This window comes from Cervus elaphus, chromosome 19, assembly GCF_910594005.1.
Source record: "Cervus elaphus chromosome 19, mCerEla1.1, whole genome shotgun sequence".
NCBI classification, from domain to species: domain Eukaryota; kingdom Metazoa; phylum Chordata; class Mammalia; order Artiodactyla; family Cervidae; genus Cervus; species Cervus elaphus.
The window spans coordinates 78,227,453-78,239,799 of record NC_057833.1 but is presented as its reverse complement, the minus strand read 5'-3'; the positions used below and the strand labels follow the sequence as shown (position 1 = coordinate 78,239,799).

At 43.2% G+C, this 12,347-nt stretch overlaps 1 protein-coding gene across 1 annotated transcript in view; it reads right to left on the bottom strand.

The window, feature by feature from the left end:
- Nucleotides 1-11,329, bottom strand: part of BRWD1 (bromodomain and WD repeat domain containing 1) — a 124,709-nt gene extending 113,380 nt beyond the window's left edge. Inside the window, exons 1-4 of the mRNA XM_043874485.1 lie at nt 11,137-11,329; nt 10,967-11,025; nt 10,801-10,830; nt 10,584-10,643 (exon numbers count right to left, since the gene is read on the bottom strand). Of these exons, the coding sequence (XP_043730420.1) occupies nt 10,584-10,643; nt 10,801-10,830; nt 10,967-11,025; nt 11,137-11,185 (198 nt within the window). The 5' untranslated portion in view covers nt 11,186-11,329. The remainder of the gene's footprint in view (nt 1-10,583; nt 10,644-10,800; nt 10,831-10,966; nt 11,026-11,136) is intronic.
- Between the last annotated feature and the right edge of the window lie 1,018 nt (nt 11,330-12,347).

Here is a 12,347-nt window from a genome sequence, read left to right as displayed (position 1 = left end):
TAAAACTTATTCTTTTAGCTACATCTTTAAAACAAATTCATAAAATACAATACAAACATAAATCAAGAGTTTACAGAGTCATATAAAAGAAATGTAGCTGATGGAGATTCAAAGGTTCAGCTGCTAAGCCCAGAAATGTATCAAATAATAGGTAAATGCAATTAAACCCTCACAACAGAAATAGTAATTCCCAAATAAAAAGCCAGAAAGGACCCATGGCTTCACAGCTATTGGTTAAGTTACAGTTCAGAGCCAATTCACTAGTATGTAATGATCACCTTCATGAAAACAGTACAGAATGTCACAGGAACAAAAAAAGATCATGGAGGAAAGTCAGAAAGAACTTAGAAAATAATGATGACTGCATTCTCTACAAAGAGAGATGACTCAGATGGTACTCGTTAACTGACTGACAAACTGGAAAAGGCTAGACTCAAATATATTAACCAAATGCTAAAATATACTCTACATAAAGACATTAAAAAAGAAATTATAAATGGCATAGGAAAAAATATAAATGAATAGATATACAATATTGCCTTTATAATTTTATTGTACAGCAAGGCCTTAAGGACAACCATAAAGGCAAAATAAAGATTAAGAGATGCAAAACATTAAAAATCTTGAACCATCAAAAAAAAGAAAAACCCCCAAAGAAAACTAAAAAGCAACCTGCAAACAGGAATTCAGAACAAGTGACAGACTAAAGAATAACCTATATATATATGGAGAATACTTACAAAACAGTAAGATAGTAGTAGAAAATCAGATAAAAGATATAAAAAGGCAATTCAAAAAAGATGATTATCAACAGCCAATAAACTCACTTCCTTTAAAAAAAATCCTAGACATTTAACTACTGGGTCAGAGGTTATGCAGGTTTTTAAGGCTGACGGTGACCACACTTTCTTCTGATCTTCACGTAGCTGGCTCCTTTTCATCCTTCAGGTCAAATGTTATCCCATCAAAAAAAGCTTTCCCTCACCATTCCTTAAATATCAGGTATCTCCTTTCACCCTCCTTTCCCAATCCCCATCACCAGCCTGAATTTGTATTACAGTAACTGGTATGCTGCTTCTGGTCAGCTACACCCCAAGGGGCCAGCTCCATGAACATAGAAGCCTTGTCCATCTCCTCCAGACTGGTACCCGGAACTGTGAACATGGCAGATACTTATTTATTGCATAAATGCACCACGCATTACTGAATGGTCAACACACAAAGCGCAGCATACAGCCCAGATAAACATAACCTCATCCAAGTTACTTGTCTCTTCCAAGTTCATTTCAAACAGGAAACCATGATACATATAAGGTAATAGGGTTGCTGAGAAAACTGAGAGAGAAAATACAAAGGTTAAAGCTTTTCTGTGCAATACTTGGCAAAAAATGCCTCAAACCTTAACCATGAATACTATTTGATCCATCAAATTAACAGAGATTAAAAAGGTTATGTGGGTATGAAATCAGTGTATTACTGCATACAGTAGTCGAAAGTTTAAAAAGGAAGAAACCTAAGGAGAACAAATCAAATATTATAAAAATGTAAACCATTTTGTGAAGTGAAAGTCACTCAGTCTTGTCTGACTTTGTGATCCCATGGACTATACAGTTCACGGAATTCTTCAGGCCAGAATACTGGAGTGGTTGCCATTCCCTTCTCCAGGGGACCTTCCCAACTGAGGGATCGAACCCAGGTCTCCTGCATTGCAGGTGGACCCTTTATCAGCTGAGCCACCAGGGAAGTCAGTAAACCATTTTACTCAATGATTAAATTTCTAGAAATTTATTACAAGGGACAATTATGTACACAGACAAATAAATATAGACATATAGATCTCATTTTGATATTCACAGAATCACTAATAGAAAAACCTAGAAACCAACCAAATGTCCAAGAAGCAAATAGTTAGGTAAAATTTTCCAGAGAAATGGCAAGGAATTAATTTTTTTACCCCAGTTTTGTTAGATTATATGCATAAAGAAAAATAAACACTTCTCATTTTAGTGATTTTTTGCATTTTCTCTTTGCTTTTGCATTTTCTGAATATTCTACAATGAACGTAAGCAAGCTTTAACATTAGGCCTATTTTGAGCCACAGTTCACCCAGAAAAGCTAATGAACTGATTACATGCCAGTTTTTAAATACCTATAGAAAGGTCACTATCAATATCTTCAAATATTTACATAAAAATAAGGACAAATTTTAAGGCTTTAAATTGAGGCCCTACCACAAGATCTTTCTCAGGCAAAGGTCTCTCCATCTAAAACCCGGCCGGCCTCACGTAAACCAATGATAATTTAACTAACTGATACCAGAAAAAAGGGGGTCAGGGACTCTCCAGATCCATAGGAAATACAGTTAACAGTTCTACCTCTACATCTAACTAGTTATGGGAAAGCTAGACAAAGAACTCACTAGGACTTCAGATTCCACATTAACAAAAATAACAAGAGGTAATAATGTATATTTACAATGTACATGTCTAAGTATTTAAAAGTTTTGACTAATTCATTACATTAATAACAGCTAATACTTTACATAGTGATTATTACCTGACACTGTAGTAAGAACTTTGTATACACTAGCTTACTACAACGTCCCAACTAATTCTCACCTTAAAAATGAGAACAACCTGGACTTCCCTGGTGGTCCAAAGGTTAAGAATCCGCCTACCAATGCAGTGGACATGGGTTCGATCCCCGGTCTGGAAATGAATATTCCACATGCTTCCAAACAATGAAGCCTGTGCTCGACAACCACTGAGCCTGTGTGCCTAGAACTCATGTCCTGCAACAAGAGACGCCACCTCAATCAGAAGCTCAAGCACCACACTAACGCCCTCACTCAGCAAGACCCAGTGCAACCAAAAATAATTTTTTTTAAAGCGAGAACGAGCTGGATTATCTTTAAAATAACTTTTATCAATACCTACCCTTCACAGAGCTAAGGAAACAAATCTAAATTAACTACACCCCAGAAACTGATAAGCCCTTCTGTGAACAGAAAACAAGACTTCAGCTGTTTTCATCCCTTGCAGACAGGCAGGAAGAACTGACACAGATGAGAAAAAGAAAAAATCTGCCAAACCTTTAAACAACCACCTGCAGACTCGAACAAGTGATGAGAATGCTAAGGAGCTTCCTCAGAGTAAGTGGCACCCACTCCCATTCCCTTCCATAGGCCTTCACCAACTACACAGGGCCAAAAACTGGACACAGAGCAGCTGGGAGAGAAACCTCCTAAGGTAAGGACAGTTCAAGGTAGAAAGCCAATGGCTGGACTGGAGAGCAAAGAGAATTCTTCATCAAACAAAAAGTTGGCAGCTGAACTATAAAATAGTACACGATCTCACAAAGTCTGGAAAGCTGGCAACTGGGCCATAAAGTATGACCTCCCAAGAATCTCATTATGGCCCCCAAATTTCAAAATTGGCTGAAAAAGAAAGTCTTAATCCCACCCTCAAAACATGTGAGCCAGTTATTAAATGAATGCAATTAAAGTCACACAAAAGGTCAGAGATGATCGGATACAAATTAGATTTACCCAACCCCACACTAATAATTTGGGGGCTGCCGGAGGAGGGGGTGGTGAGAGGCACATCTTTTTTTTTTTTTTTTTGACCACATCTGAAAGCATGTGGGATCTTAGTTCCCCAACCAGGAATCAAACTCCTGCCCCATGCAATGGAAACACAGACTCTTAAACACTGGACCACCAGGAAAGTCCCAGTACCTTCTTTACGGAGACTAACTAAACTACTCTTTTAATGTAAAAAGGCCCAGTATACTTCAAAAGATGATGAAAAACACAGCAAAACAAAACATGAGACCCAGGGTCAAGAGAGGGAGTGGCCAACAGCAGCAGACCTAGAACTGGCTGATATTGGAAAATGTTCAGCCATTATCTCCTCAAAATACTTACTCTGCCCGATGCTTCCATCCTTTCTACATGGGACTTTTAAGCTATTCATTGAACTACTTGATATCCTACAGGTTTAAGAAGCTCAGAGAACCTTCAAGTGCCCAAAAAACCCAACTAGGCACATGTGGTAGGCAGTTTCTGACACGGACTCCAATATTTCCACCTTCTGGTACTCACAGACTTTGTGAGTCCCCTCCCCATGAGTAGCTTATTTCTAACCAACAGAGCACTAACTGGGTAACATATCCATTACTAGGTTACAAAAGAGTGTGACTTCTGTCTTGCCTTCAGGCTACCGCCTTGTCAGCTTTCATCTTCTGACAATCCAAGTTGCTAGGCTGGAGAGATCAAGTTAGTATGGAGCTGAGGGCAGCCAAGAGCCAACCAGGAATGGAGTCAAGGCTCTCAGCCCAGCAGTCCACTCCAGGGACTGTAGCCAGCCAAAAACCATGTGAATGTGGAAGCAGCTCCTTCCACAGTCAAGCTTTCAGTGGAAACGCCAGCTCTGGCCAACACTTTGAGTGCAACCTTGAGAGACTGAGACAGAGGATTCAGCTCAGTTGTGTCTGGACTTCTGACAAACTGTGAGACAGTAAATCTGTGGGAATTCTCTGGTGGTCCAGTGGTTAAGACTCAGTGCTTCCAATGCAGGGGGCATGGGTTCCTTCCCTGGTCGGGCAAATAAGATCCCATATTCTGTGTGGCATGGCCAAATAGAAATTAATTAATTAATTAACTTGTGCTGTTTTAATTCAGTAAGTTTCAGATAATTTGTTATATAGTGATAATGACTATGGTATATCACATAAACCTTTTGAAAATTAAAGACAAAATTAAAATCTTGAAAAACAGCCAGAGAGGAAAACATTATATTGGGACTTCCCTGGTGGTCCAGTGATTAAGAATTCACCTTACAATGGAGGGGACACAGGCTCAAATGCCTCAAAGCAACTAGGCCCAGCTGTCACTACTAAGGCTCAACACAGCCAAATTAATTAATTAAACACACACACATCTTAAAAGAAGAAACAGTAAGACTGCTGGCTTTTCAATACTAATGTGCTGAAAAGAAAAAAAAAAAAAAAAACAGAACCAACCAACCAGAATTTCACAGCTTTAAAAAAAAAATGTATTTAATAAAATCAAAACAAGTTTTCAAACCAAAAAGGAAAACTAAAATCATTGTCAACAAACTTTCATTAAAAGAAATCTCAAAATAAGTTGTGGAGAACAAGGGAAAAAGTAGCACAGCCAAGACTAAGTGGCTCAGACAGCAACACCACTACCAGGATTCGGGACCAAGCTAGAGAGACTGCCATTCTCCATCCTACTTTGTGGTCATCCGTAAGGGTAAAAACCAGGCATCCTTAGCCCATGTATTAGAGCTCACACAGACTGTGTTTTGTTATTTCACAAGACACTACAAATATAAATTAGGTGAAGGGGAAGTCTACACATTATGACTTAACTGTCCCATCAATGTTATTACTCCTAAATACTACTGATTACTACTGTGTGCCCAGCACAGCAAAATAATTTTTTCAGTATGTTTACAACACTTTTTATTGTTATACAGATTAAAGAACTGAGGAAGAGATCAAATAATCTGCCTGAGATTACATGTGTCAAAACTATGGTTTTTCCAGTAGTCACGTATGGATGTGAGAGTTGGACCACAAAGAAAGCTGAGCACTGAAGAATTAATGCTTTCAAATTGTGGTGCTGAAGAAGACTCTAATTTAGAGTCCCTCAGACTGCAAGATCAAGCCAGTCAATCCTAAAGGAAATCAACCCTGAACATTTATTGGAAGGACTGGTGCTGAAGCTGAAGCTCCAATACTTTGGCCACTGATGCAAAGAGCTTACTGATTGGAAAAGATCACGATGCTGGCAAAGATTGAGGGCAAGAGGAAAAGCAGGCAACAGAGGATGAGATGGTTGGATAGCATCACTCACTCAGTGGACAAGAACTTGAGCAAACTCCAGAAGACACTGGAGCACAGGGAAGCCTGGCATGTTGCAGTTCATGGGGTCTCAAAGAGTCAGACACGACTTAGCAAATGAACAAGAAAATGTAGTAGCAACTAGAAAGGCAGGATTACAGCCCAAATTTCTAACTTAACACTGTCCTATTGCTAGACTGCAGCTTCTTATCACACTGCTATGATCATTAAGTGTTCCCAAGTGGTATCAATGAAATGCCTACAGAAGGACAGATCTCTACAGTCAAGTACAAAGAAAATGCAGAATCCATATGGAGAGAAAAAAAAAGGCTGCACTCAGGATAAAGTGTCTTTAGAAACCACAATGAACAACAAAAATGGTAATGTGACTAGTTGCAATACAGATTTGGAATACATAGTTGTATCATTTTAGTTATTCATTTTTTGGCTGTTTGGCACAGCATACAGGATCTCAATTCCCTGACCAGGGATGGAACCCCTGACCCCTACAGTGGAAGCACAGAGTCTTAACCACTGCCAGGGAAGTCCTGGGAGTTTTGTTTCAAATGAGTAAATAAATAGCCTTGCTATTAAAAAAAGAAAAAAAGGTTCAACTTTAGACTCTATCAATAGAGTCTATCTGGCGGAGCACCCGAATCTCACATCTTGGGTTAGAATTTTCTATCATAACCTGAGTCCTCAATCCAGTAAGAAGCTCAAGATGGTTATACCACTCTCCCCTTAATTTGGAGAGTGAATTCGTAAACTGAGGAAGGTTGACAAATAAGTAGAAGTGAAGAAAAGCAGAGAAATATTTGTACAAGTCACAGTTATTCTGATATACTAACAAATGTTGCACTATTTTTAATGTTTGAAAGAGTAAAAAATAATCTACTTGATAAACTTAAAATGTATTTACAACACATAAAATTCTTAGAAAGATTATGCTTAGATCTAAATGTGCCATATAGAGGCTTCTACAGATTAAATCCATCATTGTAAATATAGTGTGGAAACCCCTAAGGAAATTTAAGTAAGTGGTGTTAATACTTTTTAAGTCGTGTTAAATATTTTAAGATTAAACTCCCATGACAAATCAAACACTAATCAAAATGTAGAAATAAATATACTGGTTTCTACATATTACTAGATTTATTAGATTTGTAAGTGAACTTAAAGGTTTAAGAAAAATGACTACTTACAATTCTAATAAACCAAATACTGATTTCAATACAAATAACTCTGAAGTGTTCTCCTTACACAAAAGGTCTATTCAAACATGATCAAACAAATAAAAAAAGTTAATGACAATAACCCCCCTCATGACAGTCTACAATTTAAGAATCTTGATTTTTTCTCTGCTTAAGGAAGAGACTGGCCTACAAAAAATGATCTATCATGTCACTCAATTACAAAGTATATCAAATCTCTCTCCCCTTTTCAAATATACCCCTCCTTTACAAACCTTTCCAATTCTCATGCCTAATTCTATACTTCTATTTCATTCTTCCCCTTTCTTTACCACCTATAAATCATAAAAATTACATAAAAATTCACAGGCTCAACTGCTAATGCAGAGTTGGTATTGAGAGATAACTAGTTTCAATTTTCCTAAGAAAATACCAAAAGTATTCTTGCTTCCAAAGCACAGGCTGGACTAATAGCATAGTCACAAGCCTAAGATAAACTGCAGCTGTGCAGATAGCGATACTGGAATCACTTGAAAGGCTTTAAAATAATAGTGATCTTCAGTCCCACCACAAAGACACTGATTTAAGTGGTCTGGGGCATAGCCTGGGCAGATTTTATAAAGCTTTCCAGATGGTTCTGATTCAAGAATCAGAACTACTGAGAAAAAGGAATTAACAACATACAGAAACAAACAACATTATAAGGAATCAGACAAAACCAAAATGTGAATATTCTACAGAATAACTCAAGTCTCTTCAGTAAATCTACAGCACAGGGGGAAAAAAAAAAACTATACAAGATAGAAAGATTTAAGATTATTTCAGTGTGATGCATGAACCCTGTATGAAGCCCAATTCAAGGCAAATATTGAAAAATATAGCAAACTGGTAATGAATTTATGATATGGAGACCCGTTACACTGTTCTCATTTGTGTATATTTGAATGTGTCCCTGCTAAGTCGCTTCAATCATGTCTGACTCTTTCCCAACCATAAGGACCATAGCCTGCCAGGCTCCTCTGTCTGTGGGCTTCTCCAGGCAAGAATACTGGAGCGGGCGGACATGCGCTCCTCCAGGGGATCTTCCTGACCCAGGGTTCAAACCCACATTGGCAGGAGGGCTCTTCACCACTAGTGCCACCTGGAATACTTCTTAAAAAATATTTTTAAAAAGAAAAAGTGTTTGGAGAACTAGAAGCTACTCACATACCCTTGACAAAAGAATAATTCTCTACACAGAAAGCTCACTGTCTACCACTTAGTGCTGGGAAAGGAGGCAGAGGGAAGGTAAAGGAGGCAGAGGATCCTCACAAGACGAATCATCCAGGCAATGAGAAAACGTATGTCACAGCCACATCACAGGGATACATCACAGAGCAAGATTCCGAATAATTTAAAGCAGAATTTTATTTTTTTGGCCACACTGTGCGGTATATGAAGGATCTCAGTTGAAGCACAGAGTTTTAACCACTGGACCACCAGGGAAGTCCTTAAGGCAGAATTTTAAGTTTTAAGCAGTACTAACAGGAAAAGCCAAAAAATATATAAATCTATTTTTAATGTAACTTTCCCAGTAGTTATAGCATCATGATTATTTCAAAATGTAACAATTTTATCCTCAGTAACATAGCTGCACGTCTTATCAATAATGCTTTGATGGGGAGAGGCGGTGGGAGAGGGTTGGATTAGAAGTTTGGGGTTAGCAGATGCAAACTGGTACATATACAATGGATAAAAAAGGTTCTACTGTATAGCACAGGGAACTATCTATATTCTGCAATAAGCCATAATGGAAAAGAGAATGAAAAGGAATGTATATATGTGTGTAACCGAGTCACTTTGCCGTACAGCAGTAATTAACACATTGTAATTCAACTATACTTCAATAAAAAAGATTTTCAAAAAGAATGCTTTTCTAAAAAAAAAATTATGCTTTTCTGCTTCATGGACACAGTTTGCACCTAGTAACAGGAGTAAAACATCCTTTAAATATTCCGTTAACGTTCAAAATGTCAAACTCAAGAAACCATTAAAAACTCTGCCATGATGAAGAATTTATACAACTCCCTTTCTTGAAAATAAGAGTTCGCTTCAAAAAACTCTAGGAAGGGAAATAGTAAAACTGGCAATTAAAACAGAATCTTTCGTTACATTCACCCAGCTTTAAGTGTCAACACTTAACTGTTCAGTATCTACTAAGCATAAAGACTCACAAACAAATACGGTGAATAGACTTGTGGTTGCCAAAGAGGAGGTGGGAGTGGGGGAAGGACAGACCAGGAATTCGGAATTCACAGGCGCAAACTGTTATATCTAGCATGGATAAACAAGGTACTTCTGTACAGCACAGGGAACTATAGTTAATATCCTGTGACAAACCATAATGGAAAAGAATATGAAAAAGAATGTAAGCATGTGTAACAATCACTTTGCTGTACAGCAGAAATTATCACAACACTGTAAATTATGTTCTAAATTAACCAGACTTCAACAAAGGTTTAAAAAAAACTTGTCATATATAGATAACAAATCCTTCCATTTCTGTTCTTTTATATAATTTAAGAATGGTGATGTTATTCTATATTAACACCTACTTGCAGTTGTTAGAACTGTGATAAAAGATCACTCAGCTCTTTTTCTCTCAGCTGTTTTGCATGTACAAGACGCTGAATATGCAACTAAAGAAAATCCTTTGTCCTAATACACAAGTCGGAAAAAACTTTTCCTGAAAAATGTTTTATTTCACTAAGGACTAACAAGTGGCTCAAACCAAATCACATACTGTGAGAGGAACTAAAAAAGATGACAAAGTACAACGAAAAGAGAACTGTAATCCATGTTATTGGTGCTCCAGCAAGACAAACTGCATCGTTAGGGCCTACATTCAGTTACGTACAGCAAAGAGCAGTATTAAAAATTCATCAAAGTAAGTTTCCTAAGGCACTCAACAAGTGTAGCACAGTTTAGCGCGGCAAAAGTACTGGAGGAGTGACAGAGTCTCACAGCAGCAAGATTTTTATTACTCTGCTGAGGGAAAAGAAAAGAAAAATGTTCCGAGAAAGGAACATCTCTCCACCTTTCAGACACGGGTGCTTCTATTCCTAGGAACAAGTGGTTGGAGGATCTGGGAGGGGCAAATGGAGGAAGACCAATCAGAGGTCGAGTTACAAGTCGGGATCCGAAGAAACACAGATGAGAGCAGCTCGCTGACTGGCTGGCGCGCCCCCGCTCTCACCAGACGCACGGCACCTGGGGACCCACCCGGCCACAAACCGCGGCACAGGGTCGCCCCCACCTACCCCCGCCGCCCCCGGGGCCGTTTCCTGCCCAAACAAACCAGCCACCCCAAAACAAAACAAAACCTACGGGGGGAAGTCCCGCCGTCCCCGTGGCTCCCCGGCCGCCTGCCCGCCCCCTCCGAGCGCCGCTCTGTCACTTCGCCCCTCCAGCAGGAGCCCCGAAAAGGGGGCGGGGGAGGGGGGCGGGCGCTGGGAAACATCGGGAAGGAAATGTCAAAAGTCTCACCAATTCCTCGTAGCTCCTGTTGTGCTCGTTGCCCTCCCAGTCCAACCTCTTCGGCAGCAACTGCAAAGACCCGAGATGCACACGACTGACCACCGCGCGGGGCTGGAGGGGTGTGGGGGTGGGGGGGCGGGGGGCGGCAGGGCAGGGGCGGGGGCTCCAGGGAGCCGATCGAGCGGCACCCGGGCATGGCCAGCGGGGGACGCCGTCAAGCACAGACCTGGTACTGCTCCAGCTCCTGCACCAACACCTGCAGCCGAAGAGACACGCAGTTAGGGGGGCGGGGGCCGCACCCCGGTCTACCCGGCGCCCTCCTCCCGCGACCCCGGGCGGCGGCGGGGCCGGAGCTCCTGGAGCGCGGCCACCGCCCGCGGGCCCGCACTCACCTGGGCGGCTCTCCGACATGGGCCGGCCGATAGGTACCGGGCGATGAGGAAGTACAGCTCTGCGGGGAAACGGGGAGACCGGTCAGGAGACGGGGAGACCGTGGCGGCGGGGAAGGGGCCGGGGCCCGGGCGGGGGCGCCGGGGGAGGGCGCGGGCGTCGCGCGTCTTACCCGACTCGATGAGAGGCACCGGGCGTCGGGCGGGCGAAGGCTCCGCCATAGCCGGGCGGGGGCCGGGGCGGGAGCTGGCGAGCAAAGCGTGTAGGCCGCGCCGAGGCCTGACCGGGCCGGCGTCCCTCTAGCTCAGGCGCGCCGCCGCAGCTGCCGCCGCCATGCCGTGCGCGCCTCCAGCGCTGACGCCTCCGCGAAGTAGTGCCCCGCGGGAGAAAAAGTAGTTCCTCCGTGGGAGCCACCTGCGACACGGGACGAACGACGTTTGGGCCCCGCCCGGAAGAGTGAGCCTCGCCTCCTTCTCTGGCTCAGGGGACGCAGAGAGGAGGCTGTATGCGCCAGGAGTCGGGCCCCGGGGATGCGGCGGGTGGGGGAGGGGAGCGCGCGTGGCTTGGATCCCTGCGCGCGGTGAAGCGGCAGCCGGCCATTGTGAGGCGGCGGCCGGGCTGCGCGGCTGGGCTGGCGCCGGGGACGGAGGTCGGGCGGGGGCAGCGGCGGGGGCTAGGGTGGGGGTGGGGACAGGTTCCCGCTTTTCCAGCCAGAACCGAGCCGCGAGACGCGGGGCCTCAGGGGCCCAGGAGGCGTGGCGGAGTCTCCGGCTTCGGGCTGTCAGAAGAACATCACAGACGGTCAACTGGGGCCAGTGCGTTTGCCCCCCACGAAAGAACGCTGACTTTGAGGACGCGAAACCCTTAAAACTGAAAATCGTGCCAGCTGCAAAGAGTAGAACACCGGCCCGAGAAGCTTTGCCCGGAGACGGGAGGAGGAATGCGGGGAAGGGGGGCGGCCTCGGAACTAACCCTCTGCGGTTCGGAGGGTACTGCAAACGTTACGGAGACTCCACGTTGCTAGAGTGCAGTAGGAAGAAGAATCGTGAGACCCAGCCGCAGGTCTGGGGAAACCCAGAAGGGTGAAAGAAAACGCACTACATCGCAGAGGATGTCGACCTGGCTAGTTGAGGAAGGCAGTCCAGGCCGGCGATGACTTAGCCGGATAGGAAGCGGGGTGGGAGGAAGCGAGCCAAAGATACGCAGCGGCCCACTCCCTAAGACGACACCTGGGGGAGGGGGGAGCCATGCGTCCTTAGGATACTCTTGGAAGGCAGTAGTAGGATTTGAGCCTGGGGCAGCGGACGGGGATCCGGAAAATTCCCTTCGGGCTGTGCTAGGCTGCGGATTCATTCACTCCGCCTCGCCAAGGCCCTGTTGTGA